A 20764-nucleotide genomic window follows, 5' to 3' on the forward strand; every position below is an offset into this window, starting at 1 on the left:
GTCTCTCCTACATAAATGGGAGGTGTTCAAATGAGATACAGAGTTAATACATAACAGCTTATAACACAACTTTTATTAGAAAAGTTATACATAACAGCATCAACTATTTTCATGAATATTAACCTTAAAAGCAACAAAACCAGACTAAAAATGTGTAACAAGAAACTAATGACCTTTTCTATAATTAAACATTCAAGTTATCTACAATGTCTCTTTTTACAAAGGGGAAAATTATGGTTTTACAGGCACATCATGTTGAAAATAAAGCTGCAGTAACTTTATACAATTAATTTTTTCAAGGATTATTAAAACATGGTCATCATGTAGTCTCAAGAGTTTTTAAACATTCACATAATTTTACAGTTGAGTATACATTGAAATTTCAGAGTCCCAAAAGTATTTCACAAAAGTGCCAACATTAAAACCAGAACCTTCAGTGTGAATAATTTTGCCCTAAAAAAAGTTAAGACAGGTCTCCATAATCAACATATTCACATAACTTCTGGTGCTACCTGATCTAACAGTAAAGCTTCATTCCTTAGAAATAAAATCAAACCGCACCTCTTTTGCAAAACTGATAAAATGTTTTGAACATGGAAGTGTACATTATCAGAAAAAATTGACACTAAAAACCATAAATATATCTGAAGAGCCATTAATACACTACACAATTAAATGGAATTGTGTCCATCTGTACTCTATATTCAAGGTTTGTTGCCCTTTTGGTACAGGTGGTATTTGAATTTAGCAACTTTTCTTATTCTTACTGTTGGATTTTCTTACTGTATGCTTAATAAAAAAATCAGATAATTTACAATCTAGAAGTCTGTTTTAAAAAGTCTGGAGTTTATATACAGCTCTAACAAACCTAAAGCATGATTTCTTAAATGGTTAAATGAAATTACTAGTTTTGTCACTTATTAACAGTAATTAGCCATTGTCAGTAGTGGACCATAACAAGGTGATAAGTGAAAAGGAATGTTTCGTCTAAAATGCTTCATTTGTTCTGTCCTTTCATGTATCATGTAGAGGAAGTGCTTTCCACAGACACTCGTTTCCCCTTAGCATCAAGGGCTACAAAAATCTGACTGCAAAAATGCAGTGACACAGCAAGCTGACATATCAGGCACTACCTTTCATATTGGCAGCTTTAAGAGACCCACGGTATGCACAAAGATCTAGAGAAGGGGGAAAAAACTACTGCTATGAGAAGCAGACCGAACATTACTTCAGATGAGTTTGGCAACATTTTTAATCAGACAAAAGGTTGGCCGTTCAGATTTACTTGTATAGGTTAGAAATACCTCTATTGAATCAACTAGTCAAATTATTGTAAGACATTTTGATACTCAACATCACATGCACCAATATTGCACACATCTGCTCTGAGCTGCTAAAACAATCTTTATCTGGGTGCTTGAGATGTCTGGTTTCTGTAGCTGTAGCTCAAGTCACCCAACCCAGCCAGCAGTTTCACTAAAAATTTGAGTGGTAAAGTTAAAATACAAACCCCAAAACAATCCCAAGAAAAGAACCAAGGACTTTATACAGACAATAAAATCTAAATTTTCAGCAATGGTCTTGTGGGCCCTACAGACGGAGCAAGACACGCACACACTGGTGAGACGAGCACTGGCTCTGCTCTAGGGAACCATTCAGATAATGTGAAACCTGGGACCAGGGGTGGCAATGATGTCACTGTAGGGCTCCTCCTGTGTCAGCTCTATAGCTTGCTGCTTTTTCAGTACCAGGAAACTGTAGAACTTCGCAGCTGCTTGTTTTCTATTAGTATTTCTGCAAAGCTCAAGCAAACTGATAGATTCTGCTCCAGTCTTAGCAAGAGCTCTCTGAAAAACACAACATTGATACCACAAGTTAAAAAGAGAACTACACAGAAACAACAATGTCTCTTGGCAAGATCAATTCCAGGACACTGAGGGATTCAGAAGGATGGGAATATTACAACATGTACGTGAAAATTCCTTTATGAATCTTAGCTACATAAAACCTAGTAGGCTTTCCAGAGATGTCTGAAAAATCATTCTTGCATGTGCTGAACGTATTCCAGAAACACTGTAGTATAGCACAAAATATTATTTCTGCAGCATTAGCTAACCATTCTTTTCTGACTACAGGACAATTTTTTTGTAATAGGAATAAAATAAAATAAATCAAGTTTTATTTCTCAAAATAAATGCAATTCCAAAAATAATAACGTAAAATTTCAAGAGCTAATGTTCTTTAAAAGATGCATAATTTTCCCAAGGTGAAAGCCTGTTTATTTCTAAAACTCCTCTGTCTTAAACTAAGTACCCAAAGTCATTTAGATTTTCTCAAAGTCTTGGCAAGAATATATATTAAAAAAAATTATGATAATACATCTTTTTGCTGGCCAGGACAACAACTGAAGTGTTCAATTTAAAGCAGAACTGCCTGCCCTGGAATGGATTTCAACTAGATGGAAAGATATTTGGCTGGCCAAACCAAATTATTTTGGTAAGATCTAAACTCCAAATCACACTGCAGATTTAATGTTTCAGTCATCCAATGTGATGTTCTTTCTGGTACATGGAAGAAAGAATTGAAAAAAAGCTAGCAATGGCCAAAGAGAATTTCTAAAGCTCTCTTCAGAAACCATGATAAAACATTCAGAGAGGAAAATATTCCACAACACTACCAAATCAACATCTGTATACTTTAAAAAATATTTTGAAGCTATTTTTTATTTTAATCAGTTGTACTGATCTGGTCTGGAACAGAATTAATTTTCTTCACAACAGCTCATGTGGTGGTGCTATGTTTTGCTTCAAGTAGGCTGGAGGTGCACAAGAAGCTGGGAGGGGACACAGCCAGGACAGCTGACCCTAACTGGCCAAAAGGATAACCCATGCCATATGGCATCATGCTCTGCATTTAAAGCTGGGAGAGAGAAGGGCGGGGTGGGGGTGTGACCATTTGGGATGTGGCATTCAGTGACAGCCAAATCTCATGAGCCTCCAAAATGTTTAAGGGAACAAAGGAGCTACAGACCAGGCTGAAAGGCAAAGGTAGTCCAAGAATATGTGGAGGACAAACACAGAGACCAATAAGCAGAGGAACAGTCTGCACTTCAGTTCAGGATTAACACTGTGGTGCTCAGTCATCGTATCAGAAAAAGCCTCTTTATTTCCAGCAAGCAAGAATCCGTCCTACACACAGATATATGTCTGTGCAGACTGAAGCCATGCCAGAAATCAGCCAAAGTCACATTTCCACAGCAGTTACGTGATTCAGCTTCTCGTGGCATGCAAGTTTTCAAACTAGCCTAGCCAGAAAGTAAACATCCTGTACAAAGGTGTTATCCCTAGACCCTTATAGGAGTTTGGCTAAAGACACATAGAACAAAGTCAGAGGTGCTTTGGTTTCATTAAAATTGCAGTCATTATTTTAAAATTTAAATTTCTGAGAATCTTAGCTGCACACCAAGTGTGGGCTTAAAGGTTGAAAAATACTTAAGTGAAAAATTTTAATTCAAATGTTCTCTGAACAGTAAGTGACAATTATAAAAGTACAGATTTCATTTTAATACAATTATTTAATGAAGATTTAATCAAGTACATGCATTTTCTCCCCTCTAATTGGTATCTTAGGCTGTAACATCAACTGCAAAGAAAGCTTTCTTGACCTTTTAACTCAACTCAAAAGCATCAGTGGACACACTCAAAAGCTACTTTAGGAGGAAAAAAAATGATCATGTGTACCTGAAGGCCATGGAGCATCTGTTGAGTCCTCTTGTTCCATCTTCTTTCTTCTTGATCCTGATCACCCCCTGTGCCGTCTTCTTCCTGGAAGCAGGTGAAAAATAAAAGACATCAGTGAAGTTTGTTCAGTTCGCTACCATAGGCTATTAAATACTGTAGCTAAGACACAAGTTATCCCACTTGAGGACATGGCTGGTTTTCTTGCAAAAAGCTACTTTGATTAAGTGGCACAAGCTATTCAAAATGAACCACACTATTAAGTTCAAAAGTTCCTATCTAAGGCATTGTAAACATATAGAGTGGTTTAATCCAGCTGTGGGTGAGAACAGGAGAACACTAATTCAAAACCGAACATAGATGTAATTTATAAAATTAAATAATTATTAAATGGTCATGAAATAATTTAACAATTACATTTCCAAGGGCTATTAGTAAGAACAGACAAGAGTTATTTCTTATGCCTTTTACTGAATCCATAGTCAAATATTTATCCATTTCTGGGAAACACAAACTGGTACACAGAGTTCTTACTTCTTCCTCCTCCTCCTCCTCTTTCTCCTTTTCCTTCTCCTTCTCTTTTTCTGGCAGAAGTTCTAGCTCTGGTATTAGCTGGCAGATGTTTTGGGGCTCCTCTGGAGGCATTTCTACAGGTGGTATTTCCAGCTGTTGTGATGGTGGATGCTTTAAGAGCACACAATACAGTTAAACAAATAGTATAATTTTGTCAGTTCTTTTACAACAGAATGATGGAGCTACAGACCAGTTTAATAAAATACAAGTATCTACTCTTAGCCATTTGTCAGAATTTTTCATTTTTGAAAACCAAAAAGCAATTTCGTTTTGCTGTCCATATCTGTATTTTCAATCCTTTAGATTCTACTCAAACCAGAAATTATGATACCACTATAAAGTAAAAAGGCTTTCCAGTAACTTCACTTATGCCACCATCCAAACTACTGATCTCATTCCTTGGATCAGCACATGCAAATTTAAAATCTCACACCACCAGATGCACTGCTACATTCACACACTTTAACTAGTCATCTTCAAAATATCAAAATGCTGTTCTCATCAATACAAACACAAAGGAATTAAAACAATGGTACCTGCAAAGTTTCTGAAAACGTATGAATTACTTTGGTGCTCAAGTATATTCTCAGAAAATACGTATGTTAAGAGGAAAATACAGAAAAGCAATTTAATGGGATTTATGTAGACAGTTTTAATAAAATTAATATATGGTACTCTCCCCTTGAATCTACAAACAATGAAGTGCCTGCCAGTAAAGTTACCAACACCTGAAACTGTTCCTACACATACCCTAAAATGGTTAAGCAACTTCTGATGTAGTCACACAGCAGGTATCACTACAGGTTATACATGCTGCTAAAGGCCTGACCCGGCCTCTAAGATAATCACAAATTCCCAACACCCCCAATTACACTGACTTAGCACAGCCAATGACAATTTCACCACATGACACGACCACAAGAAGCAGCAGCTGCCACCCTGCTTAATAAGATCATGTAACATTTAACAGTCCCATTCTACAGTGAACAACCTGTTAGCCTAGGAATGTGAAAAGTAAGGTTAAAAAATATGAGACACAGCATAAACCAGGACTGTTTGTACCACACAAGCATTCAGAAAAATACATCTTTCATTTTGCTCATTTCCCTCCTCTTCCCTTCACAAGAAGTTTCATTTTACATTGTACCACAGCTAATGTCCAAGTGTACTCACAACTCAACTAGGAAATATCTCCACACAATCAAAGTTTTTCTTTGAAACCTCAAGCCTGGAACACTAGGGCTGTCTTAAAAGAAGTTTATGCAGCTAACACAATCCTTGCTTCATGGAAGCTGTTCATATACACTTGCCAAGCAGAACTTGATAAGCAATACACTAGACTCCTTGAAGACTTTTACTGGAGGGAATAGTGTAATTTCTTTATCATACCAGCATTTTAAATGTTTCAGTAGCTTTTCACCTTAAAAAGGCACCAGAATGACAAATGTTCTGACACTACCGCAGTCAATCTCAAGGGACCACAGAAAACTAGGACCTCAAATTTGTGTCATTTCTTATTCAAAGACATTGCCCACTTCTCATTCCCCATAAAAAAAATTGCATTCCCCATAAAAAAAATTGTAAAAGCTTACTCACAGGTAACACTGGCTCTGGTTCTACTTGCTGCAGTTTGCGTTTAACACCAGTCTGAGCTGGTGGGGGTGGCATAACCGATTCATCCAGGTTGGTCCTGCTGCCTTCCATCATCGACTCTTGTAAACGGCTTGGCTCTTCCAGAATAGGTTCATCTATATTCCACCAAAAAAAAAATTATTCTTTTAGATACTTAAGAATGTGATTAGAAACTGTACCAAAATCCAATCTGCTATTAGAATTGAGCACTCTCAACAATCTGCACTTTCAATCCACTGGTTCAAACAATTCCTAAGCATCCCCTATTCCTAGGAAAAAAACATTATTTTAGGTCACAGGTTGTACATCAAGCTAAACAACCATTACAAAGCTCATTGATACATAAATAATCTTTGATAACTTAATACAAAGCACAGATAAAAGAGGAAAAAATTGTTCTGAGGGAAAGCAGAGCATCTTTGACAAGACACAAACCAATGACATCTCGTTGCTGCTGCTGCTGTTGCTGCTCCTCTCTGGGAACTTCTGGGTTTTCAAAGTCTTTCAGGAACTCATCAAGATTGTCAGCTTCTCCACCTTTCCTCCTCTTCCTCAGGTCTTCTGGTACCAGAGGTGTAAGACAGCGAGTAAAGAGCTAGAGACGAAAGAGTACATTATTCACTACTGCAGCTTTCAGTGTCCTTTTATTTCATTTTGGATCAAGTAATTATGGGCTATCTTTCTCAGTTTTTAAACTCCTTTCCAACAGTACTAACTCTTGAAAAATCATATTTTTTTTTTGTAATTGATAACAGCAATGTTTAAAATATTTACCTTAGTTCTTTTAATATGCTTTTTCTCCCAATTATGAATACTGCCATCACTATATCACTATTTATATGCTGATGTTTGCCATACATGAGGCACAATCCTGAATATAGTCCATTTAAAAATCAACTTGCACAAAAACATTACCTTCAGTAGCCTGTTATTCCACAAAGGCTGTGCAGGCAGAGAGAAAAGCTTTTCAACTCCACCAGTTTCTTTCCACATCATCAATTTCTTAGTAGGAGGTGCCAAATCCAAAGTAGTAACAATATCAGAGTAGTCACTTAATTGGGCTCGAATAGTCTTGCTGTCCAGCTCTTTTACACTGTCCACAATCAGCTTTCTCTTCCTCTTTGCTTTGGTTTCCTTGACTGTTGAGATTTTTAGCAAGCAATGAAGGTTAGCTCAAACAGGTACCACGCTATAAAAGAATCCTGCAAGTTCTCTATAGATCTTACCTGCCCAGATATAAAGCTGTCTCAAGAATCTAAGGCAACACTAACTTTGTGAGAAGGATTAAAACCTATGTGCAATATAAAATGTCAAATACTATGAATGCTGTCCCATAACCTACAAATTCTTCTGTGAATTTCCATCTGCCTAAGCCTCAATGTCCTCATCTGCACATGCCTCTCTCTCCAATGGCTTGCTTGTTAGGCTGGTGCAAACACTAGCCACTGAGTTGACCAGAGCATCTCTCTTATGAGTAAAGATGGAGAGATTTGGTTTTGTTCAGCCTGGAGGAAAGGGAGCTTTGGGGTAACCTAATTGTGGCCTTCCAGTACCTAAAGAGAGCCTACAAGGAAGATGGAGGAGACTTTTCACAAAGACATGTAGTGACAGGGTAAGTGGGATGGCTGCCAACTCACAGAGTAGGTTCAGACTAGGTAATAGAAAGGAATTCTCCACTGTGAGTGTGGCAAGGCACTGGAACAGGCTGCTCAGAGAAGTTGTGGATGTCCCATCCCTGTAAAGGGATAGGACATCCCTTGTGTTCAAGGCTAGGATGCAACTCTGAGCAATCTGGTCTAGGTGTAGAAGGTGTCCCTGCTCATGGCAAGACAGTCAGAACTAGATCTTCATGATCCCTTCCAATCCCAGCCTTTCTATGACTCTAATCACAGATTTAAAATACCACACCCACTTTTTCCCCTAAGCCCTACCTGAGCTCTGGTAGAGTTAATGTGGGTGGTTATTTTAACTGTAAACTTTTGACCTTGTTCTAGGATAACTTTACTGTGCTCACAGCCTGGTACACTGCAGCAGACCCTGAAGCTCTGGCAAATGCTGTCTTTGCTGGTCCCAGCAGATGAACTGGTCCCCTGCTGCCAGCCTGCCACGAGAGGGCAGTGCCAGAGCTCTCCCACTGGTCAAGCAGGGAATCAGGGCTGGAAGCTGTCTAAAAGCACAGGGCAAGCAACTTCCTTTCCAGATACTCATTTTTAAATAAAGCAGGGGTCAGTATATAATAAGCCAAATACAGTATCAGTTAAAATAAGCACGTTTCTTGCATTAAAGAAAAAGACAAGGAAAATCCCTACTTAGCAGAAATTCAAAGGTGCACTTCCTGAAATCAGCAATTCATTAAAGCTACAAATCACTAGAACAGCACTCGTTCTTGGTGTAAACAGTCACTCCTGCCCTTCAAACACAGCATATCAAGAACTGTGCTGCACTACAGATACCGTATTAGAATTAAAGACATACTGAGCTCCATTCCAACTCACTGCATTTTAACTAGCATGTTTATCCAAAGCTACAATATCATGCTGTTACATGCACTGACTGATTCTCTGACACCACCCCATGTAAGCTACCTCCCTGGAAAGTACTGGAGGGCTACTATTAGAATAAAAGGAATTCAGCACTTAAGCCCTGGTATCTCTCCCAAGTAAGAAGCAGTCAGCAGCAGTGCTACACGTTCATTTCCACTCCATCAAGCCAAGGTGGTCTCTGACAAACTGTGTAAAATACTCCCCCAACAGCTCACTCACCAGTTATGTCAATAGGCTCCAGAGCAAAAGCTTCCTCTTCATTGGGCACAAGCGTTGTCTGGTCAGTCATGGTTGGTAACGGTTCCACCGGATCCACAGAGTCTGGGCTGTCCGGGCCTCCCACTGCCAATTACAAGAACCTTGCACTAGGTCAAAACATTAACAGCCTGTGCTACCCCTCCCATCCCCTTCTCCACACCTTCAGGTGGTTTACCACATTTCATACTTTTGAGCTGAGTATGCTTTTAAGGAATTAGAATCCAAACTACATGAGTTGGAAGTAATTCTAGATCTGGTCCTATATCATACTCACTTGATACGTTATCATCATCATCCATATCATCGTGGGGAGGCTGCTCTGGCATCATTACTCCACTTTCTGAGAGTGCAGGTGGGTCATCAAAAATACCACCATCATTATTACTGAGAAGTTTGTCATCTGAAGCAACCATATGAAAGAATCAGTTTTGCATCCACAAATGGATGAAGTAAGTATAGATAAATTTACAAAGAAGTACAGACAAGTTTATTACAAAACAGATGAAGATAGTGCAGAAGCTAGAAACCAGTACATTCAATGCTGACATAGAAGAATGTAGCAGTGCTCTTTGAAAGGGCATTTCAGCTCTAATTCTGAGCTTACAGATAACCTCTATTACAATATACTTGCCACACATTTGCATCTTACATCTAATTTTTTAGAACTTTGTTTTAAGTATGCCAACACTTTATATGCTGTGAGTCATCTACACTGCTGTAATACACACAAACCAGAATTCCACTGTACAAAGCATAACTTTGACAACAAGTATGATCATATAATTTATGATTTTTGATTTTTTGCCAAGTTTGATCTTGGCAACAAAAGAAACAACTTCCCCTCGTCTACCCAAGAACTTATTACTTAAGGCAGGAGGTAGGATAGGGAAAAACAAATTTCTCAAATTTACCCAATATTCCACCATCGTTTCCTTCTCCAAAATTATCATCTTTGTATTGGTCTTCATATTCCAGGTGATTAGATTTCTCATTGAGGTGACTGGTGCTCTGTTCAGGTTCTAGCAGGAGATTGGAAGCACTAGTGCTCACCAGCATGTCATCCTCAAATGCACTACCTTCTCTCATCATCTCACGATCATCCATCCCAAAGTCACCTGCAAGAATAAAATTGCATTGCTCTACGTGCTAAAAAAACAAGATGCAAGAAAGCTACCTAACCAGTCAACGAAGGCCCATATGTAAGACCAAACTTTAATTCAATTTATCCTATTTGCAGAGTTAATGACAAGATGTAAGGAATTGTAACCAGCAATACCATTGCAAAAAATACTATTCAAACAATTATAAAAATAATCTCCTTTTCAAAGCTTTTTATTGTACTTATTTGAATTGATGTTAGCAAGATCCTACTAAACTTTATCTGAACAGAAACCAAAGAATTCAATGGAATTCAAAGACATCGTGCATTATGCCTCAAGGATGGGCTTCTAGTACAGGGAACAAACCAATACCCAGTCAACCCCATTTTCAGATTTTTCCTTCAAGACAATTACTGATTTATAGATTAAAATACTATAAGTTGGGAACAAGATATTAAAATAAAATTGTCTTTAGTCTTTGATTCAATTGTTAGAACACTGTCCTTAAAAAGACACCTAAAGTAGCAAACTCATCACCAGTAACTGATTCAGCTACAGACATCTCCCAATGGTTTCTCAGAGCAAGCTTCTGATTAGCTCATTTCATATTCACACCACATTGTGAAAATTGTAACTGTCAAAGTACTTCAATGATTAACTTGACTGAATATTCAGCTTTTCTTTCTTTCTGTCTATTCTAGACAGCTAGAAGTTTGCTGAGCATTAGAGGACAGACTTTCTGGAAAAACTGGCATGAACAAATTAAAACATCCAAAACCATAGTATGTTTGATGTAATTTGTTTAGTGCTTATTGGACATTCCATAGTAATTGCAAAATTGTATCTTACAATAACTGAAATTAGCTATCAACACATAATAACACATGAGATCTTTACCAAAGTCATTATCCTGGAGGATACTGATGTTGCCTACTTCTTCTCTCATTGTAATTTCTTCCACTCTACTCTGGTTCAAACTGAACTGCTGAGCCACATCAATATCACTTAAACAAACAGAAGGCAATTATTAAAAATCTCATTAAAAAACGAGCAACAGATAAAGCCTGCTAAAATAAACATGACATTATTCAGTAAAAAGCAATTTTACATTCAAGTCAATTATTGAAAAAAATAACAGTGAACACTGAATAGAAACTACTACTTAAAATAGTGAGACTTTTAATGGTTCAAACCTATCATCCAAATTGCATTAGCTTCTGGGAAATGTATCAGTAACCTCTCTTACTCCTTGCTGTGTTGGGATTACTAATTTCAAAGGCCAAATTAACAATTAAGAAAAACCTTCAACCCCTTCAACTTCTAAAGCTATTAATTTTGTTTATCAAACACTATTGTGCACCACTACGAAGTTAACACCCTTTGTGGTGTATTAAGGTACATTTCTTAATAACACACAGAAATTTTATGCAGCTTCAAATTAGTATATACTCTAATTTGAATTTGAACTAAATTGAACACTGAGTAAACTGTATTCTAAATTCTCCCTTATGAATAATTTAAATAAAAAATAATAAAATACATCGGTTTTTTTAAAAATTAAGAACTATTCAGGCTGTATACTATTCTATATACAAGTAACCCCTAAGTATTAAGAACTTTTAAGAATTAAAAAGTGCCACTACAGAAGGTCAACTACATTTTCATAAAACTAATCTTGTCTAACCTAAGGATGCTGGTACACCTAATGATGTAGGGTGCTTTGAACAGAAGAAAAAGGAAGTTATAATAGGTATTTGAGTTTCCCAAAAGCTCCTGTAAGGACAGCTTTAACTTCAGTTAAAGTCAATGCTACTAAGAACTTAAAATCAATACAAAGATGACTGCACACTTTCTTATTAAAAGACCTAAGAATAGAAGTTACTTACAGACTTTTTTTTTTTTTTTTTACCTTCAGCAATGAGTTAGCTGTTTAAAACCAGGTTCTCACACAGGTTGACTATTAGGAAAAGTTTTTTTACAGGAAGAGTGATTAAGTATTGGAATGGTCTGCCTGAGAAGGTGGTAGAGCCACCATCCCTGGATGTGTTAAAAAAAAGACTGGATGTGGCACTTGGTGCCACAGTTTAGTTGAGGTCTTAGGGCATGGGTTGGACTCCATCATCTTGGAGGTCTTTTCCAACCTAGTGATTCTGTGATTCTCCTGAAATAAAACCAATTACCATTTTCATGGAAATGAAAAAAACCCCAAGCTTACTCTAGATCAGGAAGTGGTTGGTCAAAATCATGAAACTCCTCAGGTAAGGTAATAGCATTGTACGCAGCCTCTCTGTTTTCCTCAGGCAAATCAACAACTCCTGCAAAGAAGAACACACAGACATGAGTGCCCATTCCTTACAAGGACAGCATTTTTCATCGTGCCATTACCATGTTCTCTGCACGAGCCTATTGTCTTTACATTTTTTGAGCTGAACTGATGCTGAGACACCTACAAAGAAACCTTAGATAATGCTAGTAAAGTGAAATTCAAACTACATTCAAAACATATATACTCAAGCCATCGCACTGTCTATATAATCCCAGAAGCCTGAAATCAATCACTAATGTTTGTGTGGCACTGTGCAGAGCTGTGCAGCCGACACAGGCATCGTATGTTTCACAACACTACAGGTTCCTGCTCCAAAATAATTTTATCATGATACATGGTATAAGTCAGGTTCTACATTATAGCAGCAGCTCAGTGTGACTGCTTTGCTACTGGTCCTTTACTCAGTTCCAGAAGTCCTGGAACAGTACTGATTGCACTTCGGGCTCACTAACTCCTAGGCTTCTGCACATAAAAGAGCTGTATTACCAAAACCACACACATACCTTTTCTTATCCTCCAGAGATGCTTACTCTTATTCAGCAGGCATTCTCAGAGCATGACTATCAGATTGGCCATCACAAAACCAGTGCCAGTAGTTGGTCCCTCTCTTTTATTCAAAGTCTTAAAAGGTCAAGGCACTTGAAAGTGCATGGGAAATGCAGGTTCAATTCCTTCTGTAACTTGCAGAAGATTTGAGCTCTATGCTCTGCCTTCTGACCCACACATACAACACAGGCAATTCTGAGGTAGGTACTTCAGAAACACTCTGCTCACAGTGCTCCCCTCTGCAATGAATAATCAAAGAACCACTGTCCAGAGAGACCAGGAACAAGCATGAGTCTGTAGCTTACTCATCATGGTACCTGACTAGGAATGAAGAAATCTAGTCCATCCTTTCAGGGCTGTTCCATATTTTTACTTGTCTGCTGCTTAAAATGAAACATGTAAATGATTCTCGGAACAGAAAGACTTAATGCATAAGGCACAAATTTTAAACTGAAAATAAAGACCAGTGCCTCAGCTTCTGTCAGGCCAGCACGCCACTTTTTGCAAATCCTGATTTTAAGGTGCTTCACCTTCAACATGCGCTCTGTTAGGAGTGAAAATTGGGAAAACAGATTGCCTTGTGATGTTAAAACAAATTTATGTTCTTATCACCCAGAGAAGTTAAACACAGTAGTAAACAAAAAATTAGCAACAGTCAACAAATTACCACTGAAAGCTACATAAAAGTAAGTACTTGAATTCAATGCCTGAATAACAACCTGTAGATCAGGAAATGAAGACAAAGGCATGACATACTGTAACTTTTCTCAAGTTACTGCTGCATTGGCTTTCAAGGGTTGCCTTTTTACAAAACAAAAAGTCTCCCTCAAGTTCAGCTTTTCAATCTATTGCACTCACTAACTTAGAAAGGTAAAATGATTTAGTAGCAGTATGCATCCAGCAACATCACTGCCACAGCTACACTTCAGCTGAAAAAAAGTTCCCCAGGCCAAAATTAAAGAAAACTATCTCTAAAGGCATGAAAGAATGAAAGCTGAATAATTGACTGCTGGATGGAAAAGTAATTTCAGATATTAATACGGCACCCCATCTTCATGGAAGATATTTAAGTAAGCAGCTATAGAGGGGGAAATTATGTTGCAAACATACAAAAGGAAAACTATCTTTGATGCACACATTACAGTTCACATTATTTTCAGAAACTAAAATGTGAAAGTGGTAGAAAACCAGCTTACTTTCATGTTTCTTTTTTAACTCATAGCAAAAGAATCCTCACCACTGATGGAAACCAGTCCCCTTCTGTGCTTCTATTCAGTAGGGCACTGGCCTTTTTCAGACCAAAGGTAAAAACCATTCAGTGTATTTCCATTTAATATCATACACCAGCAACAGCCAAAGTGGGATTTTACTGAATCAGCATCATTAGGAGTAGTTTTTGTTCAGAATTCAGTTACAAGATGTTATTCAGGAGACAACTCAGTCAGACAGCCAGCTGCAATAATTACTTCTATAACCTCTACCATTATGTAATTATACAGAATAAGAAGGCAGAATTGTATGTCTTCTTAATAAATACATTTATCAATGTAACTTTTCAGAGAGCACTTGGATAAAGACAGATACCTGGACGAAAAGCCATCTTAATCTTAATGAAAGCCTCATTACAGTCTGCAAGAAGATATTTTGCTTTCCTGTGGTAGATTCTAACAACGCCTAGTAAAAGATGTCCTGAGGTCCGAAGTGCCATCTTCACCTAAAAACACATTGCACAATCAGTGAGTTAGCTGTATCCTCACTTCCCCCTTAAACAACACCTCAGTCAGCTTTACGTTAATTTTCTCAATAAAATCAAATATCCAAAACAAATATAAAAATCAGCACAAATCTGAAGAAGCAAAGAATGCAAAGTCTACAGCTGAAGATGATACCTATTACATTATTGATGGATGACCTGGCAATTACTAAATTAATAGCAGCTCACTCCAGGAATTTCCAAACACTGCTCTGTCTAGTTAAAAAGTAAGTGACAAAGCCTATTTTTACCATATCTTATTTTCCACCACCTTTGCTACTCTGCTAATTGTGGAACAAGTGAAAAATACAAAAAGTTGGACAGCCATAAATAATGATTTAGTTAAGTAAAATCTGGTTAAAAACTGTTAGCTACCTCTCCATCTTCTGTCCTGCAGTTAAAAAGAAAATCAGAGATAAACACTGGAATAAACAAACTTGCCCATAAACAAGCACTGCCACACTAAAGCAATTTTAGGTTCCTTTCCTCTTCAATCTCACTGCTCTAACAATTCATAGAAGGACTCTTCTTTAAGTATTTTAGGCTGAAAGAGCATGAAATTTTTGTTGTTGAATGGTACATGGAATAATTGTCTCATAGAAAGAGTAAGCCATACAAGATTGAACATCAACCTGTAAGAATTTAAAATTTTTATTACCTCAAATGTCTTTTTAATATTTTGGCTGATGAACTCTTACACAAAGTATATGAAGAAGTGCAATTATTTTCTCCCTTCTCTAGAAGAATGCTCCAGCTCACTAGTGAGTCTATGAACATTATCTTCTTCCTAAATCCTTCCTAAAGTGATAATGAAGCAAATCACTACCCTAGAAGAGTAAGCATCTCTGTGATTCTACAATACTTTTTGCTTACACTTAGCAATTCTTCTAAGATCTAGAGTAGCATTATAAAAACTGTTAACACTTGCATTAACCAAAATAAAAGATGTATATAAGTTTTCTTTTGTTTTCAAGTAATTGCTTTTTTTGTTAAGACATTGACATCTGTTAGGTGACAAAAGTCACAAGTGTACCACCAGTTCTAAGATGAAAAATTTCATTGTCATGAGTAGTAGAGTGGAAGAAAAGCAAACATGTAAAAACATCAAGCTACTTAAAATTTCCTCCTGTTCCACAATAAAGTATTTCACACCTAAATGGACCTTTCCACCCTTTCAATAGCAACATTAAGAACTTTATTTGCTTCAGTGACCCAAATAGTAGTTAACACCTGTACACTCAAGTTCTTCTCACTACAAGGTAACATGACTAGTGTAAAATAGATACCTTTGGGGAAATGATGCTCTCCACACTGCTCTCCAGATTACATTCAAAAACATGGGCTTTGGTCAGCTTCTTATCCCAGTGGGCCGCCAGCCAGATTTTGGCCAGTGGCCCACGTTTGCTCAGGACAAAGTGGGCATAGAACATGATCACAGATATCTAAACCAAAGTGCAAACCTGTAAAGAGAAAGGCAAATATTTATTTCCACTTCTTATATTTTATGAGGAACATCCTTGTAAACGCCCCCCTTATCCGCAGAAGAAGTGCACATGTTTGATTTTCAACCACTGAGGTCAGACTATTTGTTTATTAGATTTAAGCCAACACTTAAAAATGGTGTCCATGTAATAGCATATATATGTATTTATTACAGAAGAATTATAAAGCTGAAACAACACTCACTAACAGCCACATACACAACTTAGAAATGTTTACCATCCCTCAAGAAAAAATAATCTTGAATCTTTTTACCTATAGGGTAATGATACCAAACTCTCTTAATGCAAAGAAGCACGTCTCAGTTTTCATTCCACAGTAGTTTTCTACAACTTCCATTTCTTTCTACTTTTAATTTAGTAGCTACTACTCTACTATACCAGTATGTATTGTACATTGTCCCAGCAAAAGAGTCACCTTTTTAAAATATACAGCCCTAAATATTTTTGGACTTCACTATAATTTCCTAAACAGGAAACACAATTGTGTCTTCATTTCTGAACAGACTGTTCTCCATTTTATATTTTCTTAATGAGGTGTTGATAAAAGTGGTGAGAAAACTGACTGATTTATTCCAAACTTCCTTAAGATTAAATTTTCTTTCTCTTTGACCAGGGAAAAAAAAGAAAAAAAGAAAAAAAAAGATACTCTTATGTATTTATCTAGTAACTACTTTGTTATGGCTGATAAGATGCCAACACATCAAACCATGGGGAATCAGAACAGCATGATGCCTTATGATCTAAACATGCCAGTTCCATGCATGAGGTAAGCATATGATTCAGTTAACTACAAGTAAAGGGGGGGAAAAAAAAAGTTTGCTTTAAAAAAGGAGAAGAATCTCCACTAAGAGTTTTTCCAGTAGTTTCTACAACCCAGGAAAATTAATCAAAAAAGAACAGGAAAGGCACAAGTGCATTTCAGTTTTTACCTACTCTACACCGACAGAAAAATTGCCAGAGGAAGCACAGCAAGTCACAATTGTCACTGCTAGGAATTTAAGTACAGGGGCAAGAGAAGCTCTGACATTACTGATTCAGTGGAAATAACACCAACCTCTACACATCTGGATAACAAATGAAAAAATGTACATCTCAAAGTCAAGTCCAAGCATTTCTTTTTTCCATTTTGAGAGTTGCATAACAGAACTGATTATCAAGCTACTCTCTTAATGACAGACTGGCCACCAATTCCATCCATAATCAGAACAGCAGAGAGGATTTAAAGGAAATAAAGGCAACCTTCAGCCTAAACTCAAATGAATTCAACATACAGAATTAAGACTACTCTTAGGAGTGAAGGTAACAGCTTTTAGTCATAATGAAGCTGCAAATTGACAAAAAGTTAAAATGCCATTTTTATTTGTTGAGATTGTGTGACAGCTAAGGATAGCACTGCACAAAGATGGACATGAGCAGGCTTTTCCAGGAAGCACAATGAAATAAGTTTTTGATGAACGTTAATCTAAAGGAAGTATTTTACTTTTTTCCCCCCTCAGGATTTTTTGAAAGGCATCACACTGTCTTAAGACCTGCAGACAATTCAATCCTTGCATATTTTTTAAGGCCTCCTGTGCTGTTTCTGCTTTGCTAAGCCCAGACAGCCCTGGGTGATCCGGGGAAGCGTGAGATCACCCCGTGCACCTGCATCAGTCTGAGCTGGCCCTCGCAGACTTCAGAAGAACTACCCTGACTCTGCAACTGTACTTTGAATTCTTCAACTTTAACTCATAACCCTTCACTCTCCAGTCCTTCTTCCATGACTAAACTTGCCACGTGTGTGGGCCTCATTAACACTGCCTCCCTGGCAGGTTTCGGTACCACACTGAACACCTGGTGCCACTGAAAAATAATTCATCACGAACTCCACTAATATCACCTTACAGCTCCATGCCTTTTCACCACTACCTTATCTGATCTCCTTCCTTCAGCCACTTTTACAATAGTCTGGTTAATCCACATTTATCTTAATTTTAATGTATTTCTTTGTGGCACCTGGAACTTTACTAAAGTTCCGTGTCAAGTCGCCTTAATTTCTTATGTCCATAAAAATCAATTATTGAAAAAGATGATATTGAACTAGTTCAGCTTGCCATACCTTTGATAAATACATACAGCATTTTCCATTTGTCTCCAGGTCTTGTTTTTTGCATCAACAATTTTTCAGAAATTCTATGGGTGAGGTTGCACTACAAGGTCTATTAATTACTCAAACCACACCACTCCGTTACAGGAACTGCTTTCACTGCTCTCCAATTACAATATACTACACACCTACATAATCAGATAGAACCAGCACCCCACTAGGGTTACTAATTCAAAAGGCAGATCACTCACAAGTACCGTACAGAGCTGGAGATTACTGAACCCTATGATCGCTGTTGTCTTCCTCCCTCAATTCCACATTCATACCTAACCCACAGCAGGCATCCTGCCCTTGTCCCTACATTCAGAATGCTCAACCAGTAGGAAAGAAATCTTCTTAATTTAAGGCCCTGTCTCCATTATCCCAACCTATTTTGTGCAATTCCAGATCTAAGTCAAATGAATAAACTTGCAGAAACCATGTACTAACGAATTTTTAAAGGTATCTAAATTGAACAGAATTCCTTATGTTACTTCCATCTTTTTCAGCTGCTATTTCTCTGCACTGTTCATCCAAAGAGCCCAAATGTAAAAAACCTTTTAAAATTTTACCTTTAAGAAGCTAAACTGATGTGGTAACTAAAGCAAATACTCTAATTTCTGTGGTAATTCAATTTTATTGTACATCTCACTAAGTTTTTGCTCCTCCTTTTATTACCCCATCACACCAACTTCCTCTCTAGTTAAAAGTTTAGGTGAGTGGGCTTTGCTTTCCCGAATTTTGTAGAATGTCAAATATTTACAAGTGAACCTTCATAAAATAAAACAGAAGCTTGGCCCTAATAATGCTTTGACGTTCCCCGGTTTTAATACCAAGTTTTACTGAGTAAGAGATTAAGGAAAGTGTGCTTAATGGCCCACATTCGCACAATGTGGGCCTAAATGGTAACTTCTCCAAATTTACAGCAGTTTCTTAATTTGTGTCTGAATTTAAAGAAAAGCCATTTTCAATGAAAGATGCCAGTAAGTCACAGTGACCCCTAGAATCCTCTGATATTGTTAAAAACACAACGCCCTGTTTTATATTTAACAGACGCATTTCTAATCACGATCAGAGAAATCTTAAAAACTATAGCAAAATTTCTAACACTGTACATAAGAGTAGGATCTTGGTTCTTCAAAAGGCCAGCATTTTTAAAGGGCCCTGCCAGTGTCCAGAAGACAGTTCATTGCCATTACAGAGGCTGTGAGAACATTCAGTACCCTGCCCCATTCACGGCAGAAGGAAAATTGCACTTAAAAACAGAAGACTGGCAAATGAAACTTTGCTCTTGTTCCTCTCCCCAGACGGCAGCAGCCCCGCTGTGCGTCTAGGGCGCCCACAGCCAGAGATCTGCTACACCGCGGCGGCCCCCGGGCCTCCCCCCGGCTCCCTCGGCTGCCCAGTGACCCGGCTCTCCCGGGGAAGGGCCGCGGTGTAACAGATCCCCGGCGGACCCTGCGGATCCGCGCGTGTGCCCGCTCCAGGTGCACAGACCGCGCTGCCCCTCCAGCTCCCCCTCCGCCCCGGCCGCGCTCCCCTCGGGGCCTGCCCGTGCCGCCGCCAGGCCGCGCTCCGGGCCCCGCTGCGCCCGGCCTCGCCGGAGACCGCCCCGGACACCCGGCCCCAGAGCAGGGTCCCGGGGCGGCCCTGCCCTTCCTGGGGAGCCCCAGGTGCCGCGGCGCACCAGGCGGGCACTCCCCGCCGGGAGGGCTCGACCGAACAGCCGGTTCCGAGCCCGAATATGACGGCAGCACCCCGAGAGCCGGGCTGCGGCTGGGCCCCGCCGGGCCCCTTCGGGCGGCGGCAGCGACTGCGGCGGCCGGAGCCGCTCCTTACCGTGCTCCGGGCCCACTCGCTGCTCCTGCCGGGCCGGGCCGAGCCCGAGCCGAGCGGCGCCGAACCGAACCGAAGCTGAGCCGAAGCCGAGCCGGGCCGAACCGAGAGGAGCCGAAGCGGAGGCGAGCGGAGCCGAGCCGCTCTCTCAAGCAAACAAGATGGCGGCCGCGGTCCTTCCTGCGCGCGAAGGCGCCGTTCAAACCGCAGGATGTTTACGGTCAAATTCCCCCCCGGCCCCGGCCCAGCCACTGCGCGTGCGCGCGGCCCCAGGAGGCGGGGCTGAGCCGCGGGGGTGACGAACGGCCCCTGAGTGACAGCGGCGCGCGGGCTCCGCGGGGGGCGGGGCCGCGGGGGAGGTGGGGCAGCTGCGCGTGCGCGGCTCCGCCGGGGAGCGGCCGGGCTGTGAGGGCTGTGTGGGGCTTGGTGTTCTTCATTAGCTCGATTTAAAACGTGTGAAAGAATCGTTTCGTTCTCTTCTTTCACAGGCTGCTTCCCCTGAGGTCTTTCTGATCCCTGCAGCTCCGTCCTGCCGCCGGGGCGCTGCAGGTGTTTTGTGCTGTGGGGTAGTTTGTTGACTTGGGGAACAGCTGCGGGCATCACTCTTTGTTTGGACTAGCTTGATTTCGACTGTGTATAGAATGGTTTTCTTGGTCCTAATTTACTAGTGTATGATGACCACGTATGATGTAATGGAGAGGGGAATATGGTTGCAACAGGACTCTAAGAAGGAGTCAATCAGTAGGTAAAAGCAATGGCAAGGAAAAACAAGGACTGCTTTGGGAAACAGGATTTTTTCTGGTCTCTCTCAGGCATTAGGAAATCTGATGCTATGA

The 20764-nt window shown here is 39.4% G+C and overlaps 1 protein-coding gene across 1 annotated transcript; it reads right to left on the reverse strand.

The window, feature by feature from the left end:
- Nucleotides 1-43: 43 nt before the first annotated feature.
- On the reverse strand, nt 44-20154 carry RAD21 (RAD21 cohesin complex component). Its single transcript, XM_015619052.2, has 14 exons — nt 19932-20154; nt 15755-15928; nt 14300-14429; nt 12059-12158; nt 10741-10847; nt 9655-9858; nt 9018-9143; nt 8705-8827; nt 6858-7081; nt 6378-6537; nt 5907-6058; nt 4272-4421; nt 3741-3824; nt 44-1847 (listed from the first exon to the last, which is right to left on the reverse strand). The coding sequence occupies exons 2-14, from the start codon at nt 15896-15898 to the stop codon at nt 1656-1658; spliced, it is 1896 nt and encodes a 631-aa protein (XP_015474538.1). The 5' UTR covers nt 15899-15928; nt 19932-20154; the 3' UTR covers nt 44-1655.
- Between the last annotated feature and the right edge of the window lie 610 nt (nt 20155-20764).

Source organism: Parus major, chromosome 2 (assembly GCF_001522545.3).
Source record: "Parus major isolate Abel chromosome 2, Parus_major1.1, whole genome shotgun sequence".
Classification (NCBI taxonomy): Eukaryota; Metazoa; Chordata; class Aves; order Passeriformes; family Paridae; genus Parus; species Parus major.